At 38.6% G+C, this 25,703-nt stretch overlaps 2 protein-coding genes across 3 annotated transcripts in view; both read left to right on the forward strand.

Annotated features, from left to right (window-relative positions):
• Positions 1 to 13,945, forward strand: part of LOC128613095 (bone morphogenetic protein 1-like) — a 22,785-nt gene extending 8,840 nt beyond the window's left edge. Inside the window, exons 7-16 of the mRNA XM_053633659.1 lie at positions 4,446 to 4,475; positions 4,844 to 4,991; positions 6,310 to 6,494; positions 7,218 to 7,316; positions 7,618 to 7,647; positions 8,368 to 8,412; positions 9,567 to 9,638; positions 13,437 to 13,466; positions 13,834 to 13,884; positions 13,920 to 13,945. Coding sequence (XP_053489634.1) covers positions 4,446 to 4,475; positions 4,844 to 4,991; positions 6,310 to 6,494; positions 7,218 to 7,316; positions 7,618 to 7,647; positions 8,368 to 8,412; positions 9,567 to 9,638; positions 13,437 to 13,466; positions 13,834 to 13,884; positions 13,920 to 13,945 — 716 coding nt within the window. The remainder of the gene's footprint in view (positions 1 to 4,445; positions 4,476 to 4,843; positions 4,992 to 6,309; positions 6,495 to 7,217; positions 7,317 to 7,617; positions 7,648 to 8,367; positions 8,413 to 9,566; positions 9,639 to 13,436; positions 13,467 to 13,833; positions 13,885 to 13,919) is intronic.
• Positions 13,938 to 23,149, forward strand: LOC128612275 (salivary glue protein Sgs-3-like). 2 transcript variants are annotated; one of them, XM_053632255.1, is made up of 14 exons: positions 13,938 to 13,981; positions 15,303 to 15,487; positions 16,211 to 16,309; positions 16,611 to 16,640; positions 17,362 to 17,406; positions 18,638 to 18,715; positions 18,852 to 18,908; positions 19,088 to 19,120; positions 21,147 to 21,182; positions 21,280 to 21,303; positions 21,772 to 22,029; positions 22,444 to 22,476; positions 22,897 to 22,917; positions 23,029 to 23,149. In XM_053632255.1, exons 1-14 carry the CDS (start codon positions 13,959 to 13,961, stop codon positions 23,130 to 23,132), a joined length of 1,026 nt encoding a protein of 341 aa, XP_053488230.1. In that variant the 5' UTR covers positions 13,938 to 13,958; the 3' UTR covers positions 23,133 to 23,149. The 2 variants fall into 2 exon arrangements, with proteins under 2 accessions (XP_053488230.1, XP_053488231.1); XM_053632256.1 differs by lacking the exons at positions 22,444 to 22,476; positions 22,897 to 22,917; positions 23,029 to 23,149 and having other exon boundaries at positions 21,772 to 22,229.
• The last annotated feature ends 2,554 nt before the right edge of the window (positions 23,150 to 25,703 follow it).

Here is a 25,703-nt window from a genome sequence, read left to right on the forward strand (position 1 = left end):
TGTGAACCGCGCCGTCAGCCTCTATTATCTTCAGTGAGACTGCATGTCGGTTCTTTGTGTAAAGAAACAAAAAGACACTTAATTTCCTCTCTATCTTTTCTAAAAATCTGGGCTTTCCAATCTCTTTAAAAAAAAAAAAAGAAGAAGAAAAAAAGGAATGAGCGAGAGAGAAAAATGAGTGAGAGAATTCAGGAAGTGTGTTACGGCTTGCCCCTGTTTCATCCCAGGAATAGTGCACACTTTCTGTGTGAAGTGTCTAGGGCGGGAGCCTATGATGGCAGCCTCGAGAGGCTGGGAATGGTAATGCCTCCGCTCCGCTCGTGACTCTCGCTCTTCTCGGAAACCAAAGCGAGTTGGGTTTCAGAGGCTCGCGGATCTGGGCTAGCCGCTGCCAAGGCAGCTAGCCGTCTCAGGTCCGGGGGATCTCTTATGGATCTGGAAGAGGATCAGGAGACAAGCACTGCTCTATCTCTTGCTCTGTCTTCTGGGTCCGGCTCTCCGCTGGATTTTGGAGCTCGCATCGTGACTCCTCCTTCTGCTATGGAAAGCCAAAAAAACCCAAAACGACGCACACACACACACACACACACACACAAACATAATAGTAATAATTCCTCTCTGACTCTGAGGAGCCAGAAGGATGTGCTAAAAACTGAGAGCAGCATATAAAGGGCTGCTTGAAGTGATTACTAAGGCTGGATGATCCTTTTTCTCCCCAGTGAAAGTAAATCCCTCACACTGCAGAAAACTCCCATTTTTTCCCAGAAGTGCATAACAAAATGGAAAACCATGCATAAGCCGTATTTATAACCCTGCGATGTTGGATTATTCGGTCATTGTGGGGAATGACGGCGTGGCTATTTAGCTATGCTGAAGGTGGAGGAGGCGTTTGCGAACTACCTCTCTCCATCAACAGCAGATAATTTAGGTGGGCCGGCTTTGCCATCCAAGCTACCGTGTAAGGCCACCGTGTCATTGTTGGGCAAGGCCTATGCATTAGTAGTCTTGCTTGTGGTTCACTGCAGACAATGACAGTGTTGCAGGCCTACCAAGCAGACCTGCTGAGTGAGCTCGACATACGGGGGCATTCAGCCAGTTGTGTCAAGTTCACCCAGACACCCCGAGTGGAGCCCGGGCCAGCACTAGTTTGAGGGAGACACAGAAGGCGAGTATGGCAGCCCTCCAACCCCCGCAGACAGCCGGGGGAACCGGGCAGCCACAGTTGCGGCCTGCAACTAGGCCTGATCTGAGAATGGTCGTAAAGGCCAAGCAGAGAAAGAGGAACGGTCCTGAGGGGCCGTGGAGGGACGTATCAGGGGACATGCGGTTGTTAGGGCAGTTAGCCCCCAGTACTACTGTAGGGCCTCCCCTAGCCAAGGCTGTCCCAAGTTTTCAGTCTTCTCTGGTCAACGAGCTGTCACAGGGCAACAAAAATCTGATGCTTTCCCTCCAAGAGAATGTGGAATAGTTATCACTAAAAGACTGTCTGGCAGTATAGAAACTACTGCCAAATGTGTCTCCATGAGTTCTGACTACCGTAGAAAAGTGTTACCGGGTCCAGTTTAGAGCTCGACCCCCCCGGTTCAGAGGTGTGCTCACCACAGTAGTCAGCACAGACCAGAGCCCGACGTTAGCACAGGAAAAAAGATCCCTCTTGGACAAAGGGGCCATAGAACATGTACCCAGTACGCTGAGGGAGGGAGGTTTTTACAGCTGTTATTTCCTGGTCTGCAAAAAATAGAGGTGTATGCTGCAAATTTTAGATCCGCATCATCTGAACTGTACTCTTCGGACATACAGATTCAAGTTGCTGATGCCCAAACTTATCATTCCACAGATTCAGTTTGAGCACTGGTTTGTGACGATAGATCTAAAAGGTGCATATTTTCACATAATCAAGATCGGGTTTTGCCAAGAGCTAGCTTTATCCCCACGCACCTTCACAAAGTGCATGGATGTCATTCTGGCTCCATTGTGACTCCAGGGCATCCGTGTACTAAACTACCTGGATGACTGGTTAATTCTACATGATCCAGGGAACTGGCGGTTCAACATCGAGATGTTGTTCTTGCCCACATGAAGAGCTTGGGGCTCAGGTTGAACCTCAGAAAAGTATGCTTTCTCCAGTGCAGTGGACAACTTTTCTAGGGGTTATAAGGATCTTGAGTGGCCCTCATCTGGAGCGGCATATAAATTGCCAAAAATGTGGGCTATATTTCTAGCACTGAAATTCCTTCTTCCTCAATTGAAAGGTCATCTTGTTTTTACAGACAACACAGCCGTGGTCTCATATATTGACCACCAGGGAGGGTTACATTCATGCCCCCTGTTCAGGCAGGCGCAACTAATTCTTCTCTGGGCAGAGGGAAAGTTTTGTCAGTGAGTGCAATGTACATTCTGGGCAACTGGAATATGGGTGCAGACATCCTGTTGAGGCAGGGGCTGGGGCTCAGGGATTGGTGGCTCCATCCACAAGTGGTTTGGCCAAGCAGGACTGCATGTGTTCACCTCTGAGGAGATAACACATGGCCCGCTGTGGTTCGCCCTCACTCCTCCTGCACAATTAGGGCTGGACACCATGATGCACATGTGGCTAAAGTCACATCTGTACGCGTTTCCCCCGATCACTCTGCTCCCACAAGTTCTAGCGAGACTTCGCCAAGAAAGTCTATGTCTGTTGCTAGTAGCACCTTATTGGCCAGCTCGAATATGGTTCTCAGAGATAATATCCCTGCTAGATGGCACTCCTTGGGAGATTCCCATCCACAGGGATCCACTGTGGACCACAAGTGAACTGCGCAATTGCTACAGTCCTGGAGTTCTTACAAGGATGTTTCTTAGTGGGGTGGGCTCCTTCTACAATCAGGGCTTACGTGGCTGTCTTTTCGGCCAGCCATGCCACTGTGGAGCAACATCCTCTAACTTCAAGGTTTATGCATGATGTCAGGCAGCTGAGGCCCATCTGCAGGCCGCACATACCTTCCTGAGACCTTCTGTGGTCCTGGAGGGTCTGTCAGGTGCCCCATTTGAGCCCTTAGAGTCAGCCTCTGAGAAGCTTCTGACTCTAAAGGTAGCTCTTCTGCTGGTCCTGACATCTCTCAAGCGAGTAGTAGATCTACAAGCTCTCTCAGTTGCCCCTTCCTGCCTTGCCTTTACCCCTGGATTAGCCAAGGCCTTCCTGTATCCTAGGCTAGATTATATTCCTAAGGTGCCTACATCTGCTGCCCAGCCTGTGGTGTTGCAGGCTTTCTGCCCTCCTCTGTTCCTCACACCGGAGCAAGAGAGAATGCACCTGCTGTGTCCAGTAAGGGCTCCCTGTAATGATGGCCACCTCTCTGGCCAGTGGCGTAAGTCGAAGCAGCTGCTGGTCTGCTTTTTCGGCGACAGTAGAGGTGATGCTGTGTCAAAGCAGCGCATCTCTAATTGGATAGTGGAAGCAATCTCTATCACTTATGAGGTGCACGGTCTCACTACGCCTCTGGATATAAGAGCTCATTCCACTAGGGATGTCGCCTCCTCGAAGGCTTTGTCCAATGGGGTATCCTTACAGGATGTGTGTGCCACTACAGGGTGGTCTATGCCACACACATTCATTCGATATCACAGCCTGGATATTCATTCTGCCCAGGGCTCGAGTGTCTTGCAATGACCCTCGGGCTTGGGTCTTTTTGAACAGGCCGTACCCTTTCTATGACGGAGTGGGTATTCTGGTTCCCATAGTGTTATGCTTAATGCAACGTGGAGTTATCTTTGAAAGGGAACATCTGGGTTACACATGTAACCCAACGAGACATTGCGCAGCTTTGTCATACCGGGGTAGGCCTGTGAATTGTGTCTTCGCTTCAGATAATAGAGGCTGACAGCGCGGTTCACAGGTGCCATATATATATATCACATAGTGCGCTTAATTGCCACGTCACCTGATCATGGCAGGCCTATAAATAGACATGATTTTACACAAGCTTCAGATGCCGGTCACACGTTAGCGCTCCCATAGTGTTATGCTAAACACAATGTCTAGTTCTCTTCTCAGGGAACAGGGTTACATGCGTAACCCAGACGTTTTTCACCATGTAGTCATTTTGTTGTTTTCAGCCCTTTTGTCGTCTATTTTTTGGAGTTTTCTGAACTCCAGTTTATTTAAACTAGTTGTGTAGTTTACTCACTGGTGATGATATCTCGGTTTTGTAATGATATTTTTTTTTTCTTATTGATTTTTATTGTTCAGTGTATAAACATATAAAATTGTTAAACTGTCTAAAATAAATAGGGGAAGAGCTAGGGTTAGGTTAGGATACTGTTCAGTTGTAAGAACTGAGCATTGTGCAATCAGTAGTGTGTGACTGTCTTCAAGTGCTCTGCTTTATTAAAAATAAAGAATTACAAAAACATGTAAATATTAATACACAGATAATGCTAATATTTCATTATTCTTTCTCTTACAGAATATTGTACAGACAGAGATGATCTTGAAGGTACATTTCCTATGTTAAGAACGAATATTGAACTTGTCTTTTTCAGATTAATGGTCTAAACATGTGCTGTAGCCAAACTGTCGCAAATAAATTTGTGTCTACTCCTTGTATTTATTAAGTGTAAATCCTTTTACTTAATTTTATTGAAGAGAATTGGACAAGTTGAGAAAATATTTTGGGTGCATACAAACAGAAATTACAGAATTAAAAAAACAGCTCTAGCTTACACCAGTAAAGCTAGGTTTTGTCTTAGGTTCCTCATCTATTCAATTTAAAAGGAAACCACCATAGGGACACTGCAGCTGTGATTTTTAAAAATTTTTTACACTTTAATTATTTAATACACTCTTAACCATGATGATTTTCAGGTGGAGTTGTGTGTGGTGAAGATCTGACTCAGTCGAAAGGGGAATTTTTCAGCCCCAATTATCCCAATAGTTATCCAGAGGCAGAGTGCACATGGAGACTCCTTGGTTCTGAGCAGCAGTTGGTTATGCTAAACTTCACATTTGTTAAGTAAGAAAAGGCTTAATTAAGAACCAATTTATTTAGTAATTTAATCATAATGATTTAATTATTACTCCTACTTGCTGATGTATTACATCTTTTTAACAATGCTAGCATGTTTACTGTACAGGTGCATCTAAAAAAAATTTAATATTGTGGGAAAAGTTCCTTGTTTTCTGTAATTTAATTGAAAAAGTGGAACTTTCATATAGTCTAGATTCATTACAGTGAAACATTTCAAGCCTTTTCTTGTTATAATTGTGATGTTTATGGCTTGCATGTAAAAATCCAGTATCTCAAAATATTAGAATAAAGAATTTATAATACAGAAATGTGGACCTGAGAAGGGCTGTAATCAGATAATTAACTCAAAACACCTGTCAAGGTTTCCTGAGGCTTTAATCTTTCCGTCTGGTTCAGTACACAACCACAATCACGGGGAAGATGAAAGTAAATGTTGCATTTTATTTGAAAATCAAGTTCCCAGAGTCTGGAGGAAGAGTGGAGAGGAACAGAAAGTTGCTTGAAGTCCAGTGTGAAGTTTCCACAGTCAGTGATGATTTGAGGAGTAACGTCATCTGCTGGTGTTGGTCCAGTGTGTTTTCTCAAGTCGAGAATCGATGCAGCGTCTACCAGGAGATTTTCGAGCACTTCATGCTTCCATCTGCTGACGAGCTTTATGGAGATGCTGATTTCCTTTTCCAGCAGGACTCTGCCACAGTGCCAAAACTTCTAGTAACTGGTTTACTGACCGTGGTGTTACTGTGCTTGTCTGGCCAGCCGACTCGCCTGACCCGAACCCCATAGAGAAGCAACGAGAGACACCAGACCCGACAATACAGACGAGCTGAAGACCGCTATCAAAGCAACCTGGACTTCCAGAACACCTCAGCAGTGCCACAGGCTGATCGCCTCCATGCCACGCCGCACTGATGCAGTCATTCCTGCACAAGGATTAAAACCCTGACCGAGAATCAGCACATTAATTAACATAATTTTCACAAGGTCCACATTTCTGTATTATAAATTCTTTATTCTGATATTCTGAGATGCTGGATTTTTGATTTCCGTGAGCTGTAAATCGTAATCATGGAGATTAGAACAAACAAAGGCTTGAAATAGTTCACTTTGTGTGTAATGAATCTAGAATATATGAAAAGTTCCACTTTTTGAATTAAATTATGGGAGAAAATAACTTTTCCACTATATTCTAATTTTTGATGTACCTTTAAGACTAGTTTGTGGTTAGACTGTTTGCTATAAGGCTTTTTTCCAAGCTACTTTGCACAGTGCTGAGCTGAACTCTTTTTCATTTGTTTTGATTTAGTGTGAAGTGGTGGTTGGACCTGATCCATGTGTATGATGGCCCAAGTGACGAGTATCCACTTTTGGACATTCTGACTGGAAATCGTAGAAATGCTTTCAATTCCAGCGGCAGATACATGACAGTCACTTTCTCCAGCTATGAAAGCATGGTTTACAAAGGGTTTCATGCGGAATGGAATTTCCTGGGTATGTTTCAGCATAACTTATTATGCACACGAATTATTGTGTGTGTGTGTGTGTGTTTTGTACTATTAAAGTTAATCATATTAACAGCCAGAATCTGTTTGGTACATGGACCTTGCTTTTTTGTTTTGCACTGGAGCTATGAGCAAACAGTTACCTCACCTACATCCAATGTTAGCCAGGCCTTTACAGCTAATATAACTGCCTCAATTTAATAATATTCTTCTGACTGAACATACATAAATCTCCACACCATGTTCCAAAATCTAGGGGAAAAGCCTTCCTAGAAGAGCCAGAATGAGATGTTCAATAATGACATACACTCTTTTTCCCACCTCTGTTGGTGGAAACCATAATGTAGGTGGATTGATGACTCTGAAGTACCCCTTTGAATGAGTGTCTGAATGTCTGTGCACAATGCTCTGTGATGAATTATCATCTCATCCAGGGTGCATCTCTAAATATTTGTGTGTAATCTTGGTATTAACTCCTCATTATGCATTAAACTAGAGGTTATAAAATTTCCATACTTGGTAACTATATTAGCCTTGTAGCTCCTCTGCAAAATTAAATAAGTAAACTTCAGAGACCAAGAAGCCTTGGCAGATCTACTACATTTAAAATGAAGGGGGGGATTGTGGACATTTCTCTTCTGGCTGAAGAATTTTTGTTTAACATTTGCACTTATGCATGATTTATTGTTTAAATATTTTTTTCTGTGAACAGAGAACCCATCCTGCAGGTGTAACTGTGGCTACAACCTCAGTGTGTGCTCCTGCACCAGTGACTGTCGGGACAACAGAAACTGCTGCTATGATTATGATGGTGAGGAAATAAAATGTTAGAAAGATTAAGATAAAACCTAAAGAGTTCATGTGCAGAATACAGAATGCAGTATACAGATAATGCATATTGACTGAATTTAGTCTTTGAAATATATTATCAGACAAATTTATTTAGAAATGTTGGCTCAGTTATACTTTAACAGATATAATAAACATTAATATTTTATATTAATATAATGCATATAAAATGTCGATACATGGAACTGAGTAAATAATCTATAATGTGTAGCTAATATACAATGCATGCTAACTTTGAGCTCCACACATTATCGCTCCTATAGATTATTGTTCCAGTTCAACAACAACACCAGGTACATTTCCTGTGGTAATATTTTATATTTATTATTAAATGAAGCCTTTTTGCTGTGTTGTGTTTGTTGTTAGCATGATCATGACTAGAATTATTAGTATATGATTTATTGTGATATGTTTACTAGAACCTGTTTGTTTTTCATTCTAATTGGCTGTGCATTCACCGTTTAAATATCAACGCCTAGGAGAAGTTTGCTACAGAGAAATCAGTTCCAATTAGCTTACATTTTAGCTGTCTCCTAAACAATCAGGGTTAATTATTAACGAACCAATATATAACTCGTGTCCTATAGTTATATAGTACAATGCCAATTCCAAAAAAGTTGGGACACTGTGTAAAATGTAATTAAAAACAGAATGCGACGATTTGCAAATCTCATAAACCCAAATGTTATTCACAGTAGAACATAGACAACATATCAAATGTTTAAACTGAGGAAATGTACCATTTTAAGAAAAAAAAAAAAGGTAATTTTGAATTTGATGAGCGCAACACGTCTCAAAAAAGTTGGGACGGGGTCAAGAAAAGGCTGGAAAAGTAAGTGTTAGTAAAAAGAAAAAAGTTTTGTACTAAACCTAAAGTGTGTTTTATGAATTTATTTGTACACTTTATTTTATTGCTAATTATATAGCTTTACTTTTTTTTATTAGAAAAATGATAAAATTATAAATGCATAGATTATTTTATTATCATCACTCATTTATTATCACTCTTATAGTCTACTGTTTCACTACAACTGGTGCAGAGACAACAACACCAACAGGTATATTTCCTTTCTGAAGATTAATCATTAAATATTTGTCTTTGTACCTTGTCATTATCTGTAAAATGGAAGGTATATACAGTATGTAACTGTATTTTTAACTAAGTGGAGGACCCCCAGGACATTTACTTTTAGAACTAATGACATCTTTCTGCTTGTTTATGCTTGTTGAGTTCAAAAAGACAAAGTGGACCACATGTAGGTAGCCTACGAACAGTATATCTAATGAGCAAGCCAGAGGCGATGGATGAAATGAGGAAGAAACATTGAGAGGAGCCAGACTTAAAAGAGAACCCATCTTCTCCTCTTCTGGACACTGGATAGTGTGACTATGAGTCATTACTCATGCAGAACTTTATACTAATTGGTCAGTTGACCAAGTTGTCCTGGTGGTCTTCAACTAAAAAGTGCATACAATACTATTCCTTTACATTCTGGACTGGCAATGCTGTTTTCTTCTGTAAGGAGGTGAAGACCTATCAATGTTGTCTCAAGGGTCTGCAACATATTCTGACAGTGCACCAGAAAATAACAGACAGCATTCTTAAATAATGCTGAAAGCGATGTTTATTGCAATTGAGAATAACTCAAACGTACCACAGAGCACATGGTTTGTGATGAAGTAACATATAACTATGCCTATCAATGTAAGACACTCTTGCAGGTTAGATTATAGATTACATGATCTTTAGCAGAAATGCTGGATTAAGCCACACCATGACCTGTTTGCACTCTAGTCCTCAACAATGCATTTAATTCACTAACTCATTTGGCTATAGCAGTAGCAGTATAACAGTCCACCCAGATACAGAAGCGGTATCACTCATTTTTAGTGTGTCTGCTAGTGATCCACTGTGAAACTGTAACCTGTATCTGGCACGGATTAGAACCAGCCAAACCTCTACCTTCTCATTAGCATTAACAAACCCAATAATTTACTGCACGCCACTGTGATAGCTTCCAGAAGATAACTGTCCTGGCAGTCTGGAATTTTAGAAAGTAGAACAGCTCTGTATCCTCATTTTTTTTTCTTATTATCTGGATCATGGTATTTTTCTGTTCTAGACTTTCGTCTATAACACATCAGTTATGTGTTTCCTTAAATGACTTACTTTGAGTATTAAACCATATATTTTGTCACTCTGTTTAAACAGTGTCTGGCACAACAGAAGAAACCACAGCAACAACAACAGAAAAAGAAACAACACCAGAAGAAACAACACCAGGTGGAGTTTAATATTCAATATTTTTGTTATGAAAAGATTAATGACATTCATAATTGAATAAAGATCCTTTTTTCTTTTTTAAATTTAATATCCATACCCATATTAAATTATGTTGTTGTTTTAACTATGTTTAAACATTGTCTGGCACAACAAAAGAAAAAAACAACAGTAGAAACAACACCAGGTGGGTTCCCTTTCAAAGGGAACTCAACGTTGCATTTAGCATAACACTATGGGAGCACCGCTCACGCGTGACCGGCATCTGAAGCTTGTGTAAAATCATGCCTGTTTATAGGCCTGCCGTGATCAGGTGACGTGGCAATTAAGCGTGTCGCGTGATATCTATATGGCACCTGTGAACCGTGCCATCAGCCTCTATTATCTTCAGTGAGACTGCATGTCAGTTGTTTGTGTAAAGAAATAAAAAGACACTTCATTTCCTCTCTATCTTTTCTAAAAATCTGGACTTTTCAATCTCTTTAAAAAAAAGAGAGAAGAAAAAAAAAGGAATGAGCGAGAGAATTCAGGAAGTGTGTTACGGCTTGCTCCTGTTTCATCCCAGGAATAATGCACACTTTCTGTGTGAAGTGTCTAGGGAGGGAGCCTGCAATGGCAGCCACGAGAGGCTGGGAATGGTAATGCCTCCGCTCCGCTCATGACTCGCGCTCTTCTCGGAAACCAAAGCGAGTTGGGTTTCAGAGGCTCGCGGATCTGGGTTAGCCGCTGCCAAGGCAGCTAGCCGTCTCAGGTCCGGGGGATCTCTTATGGATCTGGAAGAGGAGCCGGAGACGAGCACTGCTCTATCTCTTGCTCTGTCTTCTGGGTCCGGCTCTCCGCTGGATTTTGGAGCTCGCATCATGACTCCTCCTTCTGCTATGGAAAGCCAAAAAAACCCAAAACGACGCACACACACACACACACAAAAATAATAGTAATAATTGCTCCTTGACTCCGAGGAGCCAGAAGGATGTGCTAAAAACTGAGAGCAGCATATAAAGGCTGGATGAGCCTTTTTCTCCCCAGTGAAAGTAAATCCCTCACACTGCAGAAAACTCCCCTTTTTTCCCAGAAGTGCATGACAAAATATCAGGTTTCTGGGGGAAAACCATGCATAAGCCGTATTTATAACCCTGCGATGTTGGATTATTCGGTCATTGTGGGGAATATTTAGCTATGCTGAAGGTGGAGGAGGCGCTTGCGAACTACCTCTCTCCATCAACAGCAGATAATTTAGGTGGGCCGGCTTTGCCATCCAAGCTACCGTGTAAGACCACCGTGTCATTGGTGGGCAAGGCCTATGCATTAGTAGTCTTGCTTGTGGTTCACTGCAGACAATGACAGTGTTGCAGGCCTACCAATAAGACCTGCTGAGTGAGCTCGACATACGGGGGAATTCAGCCAGTTGTGTCAACTTCACCCAGGCATCCCCGAGTAGAGCCCAGGTCAGCACTAGTTTGAGGGAGACACAGAAGGCGAGTATGGCAGCCCTCCAACCCCCGCAGACAGCCGGGGGAACCGGGCGGCCATAGTTGCGGCCTGCAACTAGGCCTGATCTGAGAATGGTCGTAAAGGCCAAGCAGAGAAAGAGGAACGGTCCTGAGGGGCCGTGGAGGGATGTATCTGGGGACATGAGGTTGTTAGGGCAGTTAGCCCCCAGTACTACTGTAGGGCCTCCCTTAGCCAAGGCTGTCCCAAGTTTTCAGTCTTCTCTGGTCAACGAGCTGTCACAGGGCAACAAAAATCTGATGCTTTCCCTCCAATAGAATGTGGAATAGTTAACATCACTAAAAGACTGTCTGGCAGTGTAGAAACTACTGCCAAATGTGTCTCCATGGGTTCTGTCTACGGTAGAAAAGGGTTACCAGATCCAGTTTAGAGCTCGAACCCCCAGTTCAGAGGTATGCTCACAACAGTAGTCAGCACAAACCAGAGCCCGACGTTAGCACAGGAAAAAAGATCCCTCTTGGACAAAGGGGCCATAGAACATGTACCCAGTACGCTAAGGGAGGGAGGTTTTTACAGCTGTTATTTCCTGGTCTGCAAAAAATAGAATATGCTGCAAATTTTAGATCTGCATCATCTGAACTGTACTCTTCGGACATACAGATTCAAGTTGCTGGCGCCCAAACTCATCATTCCACAGATTCAGTTTGAGCACTGGTTTGTGACCATAGATCTAAAAGGTGCATATTTTCACATAGCCAAGATCGGGTTTTGCCAAGAGCTAGCTTTATCCCCACTCACCTTCACAAAGTGTATGGATGTCATTCTGGCTCCATTGCGACTCCAGGGCATCCGTGTACTAAACTACCTGGATGACTGGTTAATTCTAGCACGATCCAGGGAACTGGCGGTTCAACATCGAGATGTTGTTCTTGCCCACATGAAGAGCTTGGGGCTCAGGTTGAACCTCAGAAAAGTATGCTTTCTCCAGTGCAGTGGACAACTTTTCTAGGGGTTATAAGGATTCTACTGTGATGAGGGCGTTTCTATCCCCAACATGTGTAGGGTCAATACTATCAACATTGAGCAAGATAATGCTGGATCTTGGCATACCCTCCAGTCTCTATGGGAGACTATTGGAGCTTATGGGCTGCCAACATCATACCATTTGGCCTATTGCACAGGAGACCATTCAGTGGTGGCTGAGAAGTTGAGGGTTTCATCCAAGGACGAAACCTCTGAGAGTAATCAGTGTCACGCGGCGATGCCTATGTGCTCTGAGAATTTGAGTGTCCCCGGTTTCTAGTCTTGGGTCACACTCTAGGGGTGTCTCCTTAGTGGAAGACGGTAATGACAGACACCTCCCTCATGGGCTGGAGCATGGTCTTAGACAGCTGTCCAGCTCACGGTCTCTGGAGTGGCCCTCATCTGGAGCGGCATATAAATTGCCTAGAAATGTGGGCCATATTTCTAGCACTGAAATTCCTTCTTCCTCAATTGAAAGGTCATCTTGTTTTTACAGACAACACAGCGGTGGTCTCATATATTGACCACCAGGGAGGGTTACGTTCATGACGTACCCTTTCTATGACAGAGTGGGTATTCTCGTTCCCATAGTGTTATGCTTAATGCAACGTGGAGTTATCTTTGAAAGGGAACATCTGGGTTACGCATGTAACCCTGTTCCCTGAGAAGGGAATGAGACATTGCGCAGCTTTGTCATACCGGGGTAGGCCTGTGAATTGTGTCTTCGCTTCAGATAATAGAGGCTGACAGCGCGGTTCACAGGTGCCATATATATATCACATAGTGCGCTTAATTGCCACGTCACCTGATCATGGCAGGCCTATAAATAGGCATGATTATACACAAGCTTCAGATGCCGGTTGCACGAGAGGCGCTCCCATAGTGTTATGCTAAATGCAATGTCTAGTTCTCTTCTCAGGGAACAGGGTTATATGCGTAACCCAGACGTTTTTCACCATGTAGTCATTTTGTTGTTTTCAGCCCTTTTGTCGTCTATTTTTTGGAGTTTTCTGAACTCCAGTTTATTTAAACTAGTTGTGTAGTTTACTCACTGGTGATGATATCTCGGTTTTGTAATGATATTTTTTTTCTTATTGATTTTTATTGTTCAGTGTATAAACATATAAAATTGTTAAACTGTCTAAAATAAATAGGGGAAGAGCTAGGGTTAGGTTAGGATACTGTTCAGTTGTAAGAACTGAGCATTGTGCAATCAGTAGTGTGTGACTGTCTTCAAGTGCTCTGCTTTATTAAAAATAAAGAATTACAAAAACATGTAAATATTAATACACAGATAATGCTAATATTTCATTATTCTTTCTCTTACAGAATATTGTACAGACAGAGATGATCTTGAAGGTACATTTCCTATGTTAAGAACGAATATTGAACTTGTCTTTTTCAGATTAATGGTCTAAACATGTGCTGTAGCCAAACTGTCGCAAATAAATTTGTGTCTACTCCTTGTATTTATTAAGTGTAAATCCTTTTACTTAATTTTATTGAAGAGAATTGGACAAGTTGAGAAAATATTTTGGGTGCATACAAACAGAAATTACAGAATTAAAAAAACAGCTCTAGCTTACACCAGTAAAGCTAGGTTTTGTCTTAGGTTCCTCATCTATTCAATTTAAAGGAAACCACCATAGGGACACTGCAGCTGTGATTTTTAAAAATTTTTTACACTTTAATTATTTAATACACTCTTAACCATGATGATTTTCAGGTGGAGTTGTGTGTGGTGAAGATCTGACTCAGTCGAAAGGGGAATTTTTCAGCCCCAATTATCCCAATAGTTATCCAGAGGCAGAGTGCACATGGAGACTCCTTGGTTCTGAGCAGCAGTTGGTTATGCTAAACTTCACATTTGTTAAGTAAGAAAAGGCTTAATTAAGAACCAATTTATTTAGTAATTTAATCATAATGATTTAATTATTACTCTTACTTGCTGATGTATTACATCTTTTTAACAATGCTAGCATGTTTACTGTACAGGTGCATCTCAAAAAAATTTAATATTGTGGGAAAAGTTCCTTGTTTTCTGTAATTTAATTGAAAAAGTTGAACTTTCATATAGTCTAGATTCATTACAGTGAAACATTTCAAGCCTTTTCTTGTTTTAATTGTGATGTTTATGGCTTACATGTAAAAATCCAGTATCTCAAAATATTAGAATAAAGAATTTATAATACAGAAATGTGGACCTGAGAAGGGCTGTAATCAGATAATTAACTCAAAACACCTGTCAAGGTTTCCTGAGGCTTTAATCTTTCCGTCTGGTTCAGTACACAACCACAATCACGGGGAAGATGAAAGTAAATGTTGCATTTTATTTGAAAATCAAGTTCCCAGAGTCTGGAGGAAGAGTGGAGAGGAACAGAAAGTTGCTTGAAGTCCAGTGTGAAGTTTCCACAGTCAGTGATGATTTGAGGAGTAACGTCATCTGCTGGTGTTGGTCCAGTGGTTGGTTTTCTCAAGTCGAGAGTTGATGAACGTCTACCAGGAGATTTTCGAGCACTTCATGCTTCCATCTGCTGACGAGCTTTATGGAGATGCTGATTTCCTTTTCCAGCAGGACTCTGCCCACAGTGCCAAAACTTCTAGTAACTGGTTTACTGACCGTGGTGTTACTGTGCTTGTCTGGCCAGCCGACTCGCCTGACCCGAACCCCATAGAGAAGCAACGAGAGACACCAGACCCGACAATACAGACGAGCTGAAGACCGCTATCAAAGCAACCTGGACTTCCAGAACACCTCAGCAGTGCCACAGGCTGATCGCCTCCATGCCACGCCGCACTGATGCAGTCATTCCTGCACAAGGATTAAAACCCTGACCGAGAATCAGCACATTAATTAACATAATTTTCACAAGGTCCACATTTCTGTATTATAAATTCTTTATTCTGATATTCTGAGATGCTGGATTTTTGATTTCCGTGAGCTGTAAATCGTAATCATGGAGATTAGAACAAACAAAGGCTTGAAATAGTTCACTTTGTGTGTAATGAATCTAGAATATATGAAAAGTTCCACTTTTTGAATTAAATTATGGGAGAAAATAACTTTTCCACTATATTCTAATTTTTGATGTACCTTTAAGACTAGTTTGTGGTTAGACTGTTTGCTATAAGGCTTTTTTCCAAGCTACTTTGCACAGTGCTGAGCTGAACTCTTTTTCATTTGTTTTGATTTAGTGTGAAGTGGTGGTTGGACCTGATCCATGTGTATGATGGCCCAAGTGACGAGTATCCACTTTTGGACATTCTGACTGGAAATCGTAGAAATGCTTTCAATTCCAGCGGCAGATACATGACAGTCACTTTCTCCAGCTATGAAAGCATGGTTTACAAAGGGTTTCATGCGGAATGGAATTTCCTGGGTATGTTTCAGCATAACTTATTATGCACACGAATTATTGTGTGTGTGTGTGTGTGTTTTGTACTATTAAAGTTAATCATATTAACAGCCAGAATCTGTTTGGTACATGGACCTTGCTTTTTTGTTTTGCACTGGAGCTATGAGCAAACAGTTACCTCACCTACATCCAATGTTAGCCAGGCCTTTACAGCTAATATAACTGCCTCAATTTAATAATATTCTTCTGACTGAACATACATAAATCTCCACACCATGTTCCAAAATCTAGGGGAAAAGCCTTCCTAGAAGAGCCAGAATGAGATGTTCAATAATGACATACACTCTTTTTCCCACCTCTGTTGGTGGAAACCATAATGTAGGTGGATTGATGACTCTGAAGTACCCCTTTGAATGAGTGTCTGAATGTCTGTGCACAATGCTCTGTGATGAATTATCATCTCATCCAGGGTGCATCTCTAAATATTTGTGTGTAATCTTGGTATTAACTCCTCATTATGCATTAAACTAGAGGTTATAAAATTTCCATACTTGGTAACTACATTAGCCTTGTAGCTCCTCTGCAAAATTAAATAAGTAAACTTCAGAGACCAAGAAGCCTTGGCAGATCTACTACATTTAAAATGAAGGGGGGGATTGTGGACATTTCTCTTCTGGCTGTAGAATTTTTGTTTAACCTTTGCACTTATGCATGATTTATTGTTTAAATATTTTTTTCTGTGAACAGAGAACCCATCCTGCAGGTGTAACTGTGGCTACAACCTCAGTGTGTGCTCCTGCACCAGTGACTGTCGGGACAACAGAAACTGCTGCTATGATTATGATGGTGAGGAAATAAAATGTTAGAAAGATTAAGATAAAACCTAAAGAGTTCATGTGCAGAATACAGAATGCAGTATACAGATAATGCATATTGACTGAATTTAGTCTTTGAAATATATTATCAGACAAATTTATTTAGAAATGTTGGCTCAGTTATACTTTAACAGATATAATATACATTAATATTTTATATTAATATAATGCATATAAAATGTCGATACATGGAACTGAGTAAATAATCTATAATGTGTAGCTAATATACAATGCATGCTAACTTTGAGCTCCACACATTATCGCTCCTATAGATTATTGTTCCAGTTCAACAACAACACCAGGTACATTTCCTGTGGTAATATTTTATATTTATTATTAAATGAAGCCTTTTTGCTGTGTTGTGTTTGTTGTTAGCATGATCATGACTAGAATTATTAGTATATGATTTATTGTGATATGTTTACTAGAACCTGTTTGTTTTTCATTCTAATTGGCTGTGCATTCACCGTTTAAATATCAAAGCCTAGGAGAAGTTTGCTACAGAGAAATCAGTTCCAATTAGCTTACATTTTAGCTGTCTCCTAAACAATCAGGGTTAATTATTAACGAACCAATATATAACTCGTGTCCTATAGTTATATAGTACAATGCCAATTCCAAAAAAGTTGGGACACTGTGTAAAATGTAATTAAAAACAGAATGCGACGATTTGCAAATCTCATAAACCCAAATGTTATTCACAGTAGAACATAGACAACATATCAAATGTTTAAACTGAGGAAATGTACCATTTTAAGAAAAAAAAAATAAGGTAATTTTGAATTTGATGGGCGCAACACGTCTCAAAAAAGTTGGGACGGGGTCAAGAAAAGGCTGGAAAAGTAAGTGTTAGTAAAAAGAAAAAAGTTTTGTACTAAACCTAAAGTGTGTTTTATGAATTTATTTGTACACTTTATTTTATTGCTAATTATATAGCTTTACTTTTTTTTATTAGAAAAATGATAAAATTATAAATGCATAGATTATTTTATTATCATCACTCATTTATTATCACTCTTATAGTCTACTGTTTCACTACAACTGGTGCAGAGACAACAACACCAACAGGTATATTTCCTTTCTGAAGATTAATCATTAAATATTTGTCTTTGTACCTTGTCATTATCTGTAAAATGGAAGGTATATACAGTATGTAACTGTATTTTTAACTAAGTGGAGGACCCCCAGGACATTTACTTTTAGAACTAATGACATCTTTCTGCTTGTTTATGCTTGTTGAGTTCAAAAAGACAAAGTGGACCACATGTAGGTAGCCTACGAACAGTATATCTAATGAGCAAGCCAGAGGCGATGGATGAAATGAGGAAGAAACATTGAGAGGAGCCAGACTTAAAAGAGAACCCATCTTCTCCTCTTCTGGACACTGGATAGTGTGACTATGAGTCATTACTCATGCAGAACTTTATACTAATTGGTCAATTGACCAAGTTGTCCTGGTGGTCTTCAACTAAAAAGTGCATACAATACTATTCCTTTACATTCTGGACTGGCAATGCTGTTTTCTTCTGTAAGGAGGTGAAGACCTATCAATGTTGTCTCAAGGGTCTGCAACATATTCTGACAGTGCACCAGAAAATAACAGACAGCATTCTTAAGTAGTGCTGAAACCATTGTTTATTGAAATTGAGAATCACTCAAATGTACCACAGAGCACATGGGTTGTGATGAAGTAACATATAACTATGCCTATCAATGTAACACACTCTTGCAGGTTAGATTATAGATTATAGATTATATGATGGTGTGCCAATATCTTTATCAGAAATGCTGGATTAAGCCACACCATGACCTGTTTGCACTCTAGTCCCCAACAATGCATTTAATTGACCAACTCATTTGGCTATAGCAGTAGCAGTATAACAGTCCAGCCAGATACAGAAAGCCTGCCTTTTATAGGCGGACTATATTTCTGCAGAAAATATAATCAATTGGCTTGGGTATCACTCATTTTTAGTGTGTCTGCTAGTGATCCACTGTGAAACTGTAACCTGTATCTGGCACGGATTAGAACCAGCCAAACCTACCTTCTACCTTCTCATTAGCATTAACGAACCCAGTAATTTACTGCACGCCACTGTGATAGCTTCCAGAAGATAACCGTCCTGGCAGTCTGGAATTTTAGAAAGTAGAACAGCTCTGTATCCTCATTTTTTTGTTTTTATCTGGATCATGGTATTTTTCTGTTTTAGACTTTCTTCTATAACACATCAGTTATGCGTTTCCTTAAATGGCTTGCTTTGAGTATTAAACCATATATTTTGTCACTCTGTTTAAACAGAGTCTGGCACAACAGAAGAAACCACAACAACAACAACAGAAAAAGAAACAACAGCAGAAGAAACAACACCAGGTGGAGGTTTAGTATTCAATATTTATGTTATGAAAAGATTAATGACATTCATACTTGACTAAAGATCCTATTTTTCCTTTTTTTAAATTCAATATCCATACCCATATTAAATAATGTTGTTGTTTTAACTATGTTTAAACAGTGTCTGGCACAACAGAAGAATTAACAACAGAAAAAACAACAGTAGAAACAACACCAGGTGGGTTTTCTTTTTGATAAGATTTTATTTCCTATTAAATATATCCATATGCACATATCCATACTTTTATAAGGATTTTTATATGATTTAAATATCTTTTACTGCATACTTATTAATGGAGTCCCTAGTTTGCACTGTACTGCCATGAGATTATTTATTTAATTATTTTCTTTAAACAGATACTGAAACAACAAAAACTACAACAAGAAAAGGTATTCTCTCTCTTTCTCTCTCTCTCTTTCTCTCTCTCTCTCTCTCTCTCTCTCTCTCTCTTGTTCTTTCTCTCTTTGAGATGAGCAATTCAAACAAAAGCAATTGAAATAGTTCGACACAACGAATGCTTCAAGTGGTTTCCCCAAATTCAACTGAAAATGCAACTTATAATCATTTCTTCAGTCTCTAAATTAGTCAAACCCTTCATAGCGAGCATCTTTAGTATTTAGTAGAGCTCCTTTTGCTGTTATGACCTGCTGCAAACAAGAAGCAGAGCTTCTGGCAGTGTTCCTGAGGAATCTTCTCCCATTCCTCATGAGCAATGGCCTCCAGTTCAGTAATATTCTTTGGTTTCCGTGCTGCAACCGCCTTCTTCAAAGCCTACTCCACAGCAGCAGAGCATCACCGAGCCACCACCATGCTTGACTGTGGACAGAGAGTTCTTTCTTCATTCTTCTTCCTCCATTTATATGATTTTTAGCTGACTTTTCTTGTGCTTTTGGGTCAGTAGTGGTGAACGTCTTGGAGTTCTGGCATGGAAACCTTCTGCGTTTAGTACGCGCCTTACTGTGCTCACCGAAACCTCAGTGCCTGTTACATCGAGTCTTGCTGCAGGTCTTTTGCAGTCACTCGAAGGTTTTTCACATCCTGCCTTCTCACAAATCTGCTTGCAGCTGTTGATAGCTTCCTTTTTCTGCACCGTCCAGGTATTTCATACACTTTCTGCCCCTAGACAGTTCAAGTATTTCATGTGTTCCAGCTCAAGCACACCTGCTGCAGCTAATGAAGCCCTTGATTAGTTGCATCAGGTCTGCTTGAGACAGTACCTGTTCTGCATATCTGTGCTGTTGTGAGGGATTCTATTCAGGGGGGTGAATAATTTTGAGACTGGGGAAATCATTATAAGTTGCCTTTTCAGTTGAATTTGGGGAAATCACTTGAAGCATTCATTGTGTCGAACTATTTCAATTGCTTTTGTTTGATTTGTTCATTACAAACAGCTGGAAGTCTGTACATTTTGACAATAAACCTGATTTGCAATGGAGGTTGAATCATTTTGAATGCAACTGTATATATGTATATACACACACACACTGATCAAGCACAACATTAAAACCACTGCCAGGTTAAGTGAATAACATTGATTATCTCATTGCAATGGCACCTGTCATGGGGTGGGATATAAGACAGCAAGTAAATTGTCAGTTCTTGAAGTCGATGTGTTGGAAGCAGGAAAAATTGGCATCGAAAAATAAGGATCTGAGAGACTTTTACAGGGGCCAATTTGTGATTGCTAGACGACTGGGTCAGAGCATCTCCAAAATGGCAGGTCTTGTGGGGTGTTCCCGGTATTCACTGATTAATTCCTACCAAAAGTGGTCCAAGAAAGGACAACTGGTGTACTGGCGACAGGGTCTTTGCCCAAGGCTCATTGACGTGCGTGCAGAGCGAAAGCTAGCCCATCTGGTCCCAGCTGAAGAGTTACTGTAGCACAAACTGCTGAAAAAGTTCATGCTGGTTCTGATAGAAAGGAGTCAGAACACCTTGCTGTGTATGGAGCTTCATAGCTGCAGAGCGGTCAGAGTGCCCATGGTGACCACCTGTACACCACCGAAAGCTCCTACAATTAGCACGTGAACATCAGAACTGGACCATGGAGCAATGGAAGAAGGTGGCCTGGTCCAATGAATCATGTTTTATTTTAAATTATGTGGAGGCCGGGTGTGTGTGTCTCTTTCCTGAGGAAGAGATGGCACCAGGTGCACTATGGGAAGATGGCGAGCTGGTGGAGGAAGTGTGATGCTCTGGACAATGTTCTGTTGGGAAACCTTGGGTCCTTGGGTCCTGCACTCATGTAGATGTTACTTTGACACGTACCACCTACCTAAAACATTGCTGCAGACCACATACACTATATACATACACATACCTATATAGTGTCACTAAATACCTGCCTGCTTATTATTATACTAATTTGTGTATTAATAATCTGTGACATGAAATTATTTTTTTCCCTTTAAACAGAGACGGACACAACAACAACTACTACAAAGAAAAAAGGTATGAAATTCTAGTAAACTAAAACAAAAATGTAATCTAGAAGTAACCATGATCTAATAGTAATTTGGTTTCTTTCTCTACTTGTCTCTACACCCAGATGAAGACAAAAACAATGAAAAAGGTTTGGTTTTCTATGAGCTTTTGCATCTACTCAGTTGTTAAATGTCTTCAGTTGTGAGCATTGGAATGATTTTCAAAAATGTACTGAAGTGCACAGTTATATTTGAGCCTCTGCATATGTAGAAAAGGCACAAAGATCATCATCATGTGCATCAGCAGATGCAAATTTCAAAATTCAAAGTTGTGAAGATGTGTTGAATAGATACTAATGAACGTTGCTTCTGATTTCCTTATAGCAATGATCGATGAGTGGTACTGCTTATGTTTTAAGTCAGGAAGCCCCTTTAAGGTCACTGGACCAACACAATTTCAAAGAGTCATCACCTTTATTTGTTTGTTTGTTTGTTTGTTTGTTTATGTATTTATTTGTTTGTTTGTCTATTTTTTATTTCTATATTTACTTTATTTATTTACATATTTCTATCTATCTATCTATCTATCTATCTAACTAATGTTTGTCTTTCATTAGATCTTCAACCAAGTCAGGGGAATTTTTCCTTCACTCTACCCATCCTCCCCTTTCTACTTCTTCTCCCCCTTCTCCCTATTTCCCCCTTTGCCTCCCTTGTCTCCGCTCTCTCCCTTCTGTTAATTTTCACCGTTCCTTTCTTTAACCGTACTCCGACCCTCCCCACCTCAACGCTGGCTCTTACACCACCAATCAAACCCACTCCCCTCATGATTACGTGGTCAATGGAGAGGACAAACCCCGAGACACAAAAACCAGGTGGAGTTTCAATTATTGTATAACAACATAATACACAGTAACTGAACTGATTATGCCAAATTTAAAAGAAAACTTCAATTACTCCAGTTAGAACATTAATTTATAATGTACTCACATGTGAAATGTATTTTCTAATTAAAGCAGTTTAATAATGAAGTATTTTTCCTGCTAATCACTGATAAAGACTGTTTAGACTAGTTAGTGATTTGCCTGTGTATTAATTGTTTATTAAAATGTATTCATTTTAATGTCGAGTATCAGTTCAGTGTTAATTTAATGCAAGCATAGTATCATAAAACATAAGTTAATTAGAAAGTTATTTCAGAAGACATGTTTAATGCATGTGTAGTTAACATGTTTGTTTGAATGGTAGAATATTTCACTCTAAATGATTTTATTATACTCTTTAAGCAGATACTGATCCAACACAACTTCCACAAACAGCAGGTTTGTTTTGCGACTTGAATGTTTCCCCATTAAATATGCTTTACAGTGACGCTATTAATTTGTCAACTTTTTTGTTTTCCTCTATACCTTAATGCTAGTTTGTGGTTAGCATGTTTAATACTATTCTTCACTTAGCCTGTTGCTGTAATGCTACTTTACGTGTTATTGTAATACAAAATGAATTGTATTATTTGCTTTAAACAGATACTGAACTCACACAAACTCCACAAACAGAAAGTGTGTTTTGGCAAACGTAATCTCCATATTTAAAATTCATAATTAAACTATCAAACATGCAACTTTTTTTTAATTCACTTGGCTCACCTTCAAAGATGTCAATTTTCTAAATCTGACTACAAACCAATAATTATTTTTTCTTCTGTTTAATTTGTTTAAAATGTTTTGGCATGACAACGAAAGGAATCCGGGAAACAACAGCAGGTGGAGTTTTAATGTTGAAATTTTGACTTTATGATTAATTTTTAATATTATTTAATGTTTTTAAAATGTTTAGGTGTTAGTCTCCTATGAGCTTACTTTTATATTTTTCAGATACTAATCAAACACAAACTCCACAAACAGAAGCAGGTATCCTTACAAATGAATCTATTTCAATAGAGATCATAATTAAACTAATAATCGTTCAACTTCTATGATTTCACTTTGTTCCACTTTAAAGACTTACATTTTCTTATTCTGACAATGAACCAATAAAATTGTTTGTGTTTCATTTGTTTAAAATGTTTTGGCACAACAACCAAAGGAACCTGGGAAACAACAGCAGGTGGAGTTTTAATGTCGAAATTGTTTTTGGTTTTTTATCAAACAGCAAAAATGTATAATTCTAGTTGTTAAAATTGTTTAATTACATTAGATATGTGTTCAACATCTAAGAAACTAAATCTAAATTTAAAACTAAAATTTTGCTGTAATATGATTACAGTATAATGTCATGAGATATGCTACCTATAAGATTAAGTTGTGGTTTGTCTATTTGCTAGTTTGTGTTACTCTCATATGAGGTTATTTTTTTATTTTTCACAGATACTGAACTGACACAAACTCCACAAACAGAAGCAGGTGTGTCCTTACAAATCTAATCTATTTCAATACAGTTCATGAATAAACTATTAATCGATCACCTTTTTAATTTCACTTTGTTCCTCTTTAAAGACTTATATTTTGTAATTCTGACAATGAACCAGTAACATTTTGTGTTTCATTTGTTTAAAATGTTTTGACATGATAACAGAAGAAACCTGGGAAACAAAAGCAGGTGGAGTTTCAATGTTGAAATTGATATATATATATATATATATATATTTTATCAAACAGGAAAAAATGTGTAATTCTAGTTGTTAAAACTGTTTAATTACAATTAGACATTTCTTCAAATTCATTTTAGTTAAATGTTTATTTTTTAACTAAAATTTTATTGTAATATGATTACAGTATAATGTCTTAAAATATGTTACCTATAACATTAAATTGTGGTTTGTCTGTTTGCTATTTTTTGTCTTACTCTCATATGAGGTTATTTTTTATTTTTCACAGATACTGAACTGACACAAACTCCACAAACAGAAGCAGGTGTGCTTAAAAATATATCTATTTCAATACCGTCCATAATTAGACTATTAATCGTTCAGCTTTTTTTTATTTCACTTTCTTCCTCTTCAAAGACTTCAAAGATTTCAAAGATTTTCTAATTCTGACAATGAACCAATATTGTTTTGTTTGTTTTTTTCTGTAATTTGTTTAAAATGTTTTGGCACAAATTGAGTTTAGTTTAATGTATATTGTTTATATTAATCTTTAATTGTAATGTGATTACAGTATAATGTCTTAAAATGTTACCTACTCTCATTTGAGGTTTTTTTTCTCAGATACGGAACTGACACAAACTCCACAAACAGAAGCAGGTGTGTCCTTAAAAAATCTATTTCAATATAATTCATAAATAAACTATTAATCATTCAACTTTTTTTATTTCACTTTGTTCTTTAAAGACTTATATTTTGTAATTCTGACAATGAACCGATAAATTTTTCTTGTTGTGTTTCATTTGTTTAAAATGTTTTGGCACCACAACAAAAGGAACCTGGGAAACAACAGCAGGTGGAGTTTTAATGTTGAAATTGATTTTACTTCATGATTAATGTGTAATTTTATTGAATGGTTTAAATGTTTTGGTGTTACTCTTATATGAGGTTATTTTTTTATTTTTCACAGATACTGAACTGACACAAACTCCACAAACAGAAGCAGGTGTGACCTTACAAAATTAATTTCAATAGAGATCATAATTAGACTATTAATCGTTCAACTTCTATGATTTCACTTTGTTCCACTTTAAAGACTTACATTTTCTTATTCTGACAATGAACCAATAAAATTGTTTGTGTTTCATTTGTTTAAAATGTTTTGGCACAACAACCAAAGGAACCTGGGAAACAACAGCAGGTGTAGTTTTAATGTCGAAATTGTTTTTGGTTTTTTATCAAACAGCAAAAATGTATAATTCTAGTTGTTAAAATTGTTTAATTACATTAGATATGTGTTCAAATTGAGTTTAGTTTAATGTATATTGTTTATATTAATCTGTAATTGTAATGTGATTACAGTATAATGTCTTAAAATGTTACCTACTCTCATTTGAGTTTTTTTTCTCAGATACGGAACTGACACAAACTCCACAAACAGAAGCAGGTGTGTCCTTAAAAAATCTATTTCAGTATAATTCATAAATAAACTATTAATCATTCAACTTTTTATTTCACTTTGTTCTTTAAAGACTTATATTTTGTAATTCTGACAATGAACCGATAAATTTTTCTTGTTGTGTTTCATTTGTTTAAAATGTTTTGGCACCACAACAAAAGGAACCTGGGAAACAACAGCAGGTGGAGTTTTAATGTTGAAATTGATTTTACTTCATGATTAATGTGTAATTTTATTGAATGGTTTTTAAATGTTTTGGTGTTACTCATATATGAGATTAATTTGATATTTTTCAGATACTGAACTGACACAAACTCCACAAACAGGTGTGTTTTTACAAATGAATCTATTTCAATATCATTCATAATTAAACTAATAATTGTTCAACTTTTTAAATTTTACTTTGTTCCTCTTCAAAGACTTTCATTTTATTATTCTGACAATGAACCAATATTGTTTTTTCTTTTCTTTAATTTGTTTAAAATGTTTTGGAACCACAACCAAAG

This window comes from Ictalurus furcatus, chromosome 9, assembly GCF_023375685.1.
Source record: "Ictalurus furcatus strain D&B chromosome 9, Billie_1.0, whole genome shotgun sequence".
In the NCBI taxonomy this organism is placed as follows: domain Eukaryota; kingdom Metazoa; phylum Chordata; class Actinopteri; order Siluriformes; family Ictaluridae; genus Ictalurus; species Ictalurus furcatus.

Excerpts from the sequence above, each read along its gene's own strand:
- LOC128612275 (XM_053632255.1), top strand. The coding sequence starts at position 13,959 with ATGCTAAACTTCACATTTGTTAA. Across the intron at positions 15,488-16,210 it reads TGCGGAATGGAATTTCCTGG|AGAACCCATCCTGCAGGTGT; the intron begins GTATGTTTCAGC and ends TTCTGTGAACAG. Across the intron at positions 22,030-22,443 it reads CCCCGAGACACAAAAACCAG|ATACTGATCCAACACAACTT; the intron begins GTGGAGTTTCAA and ends CTCTTTAAGCAG.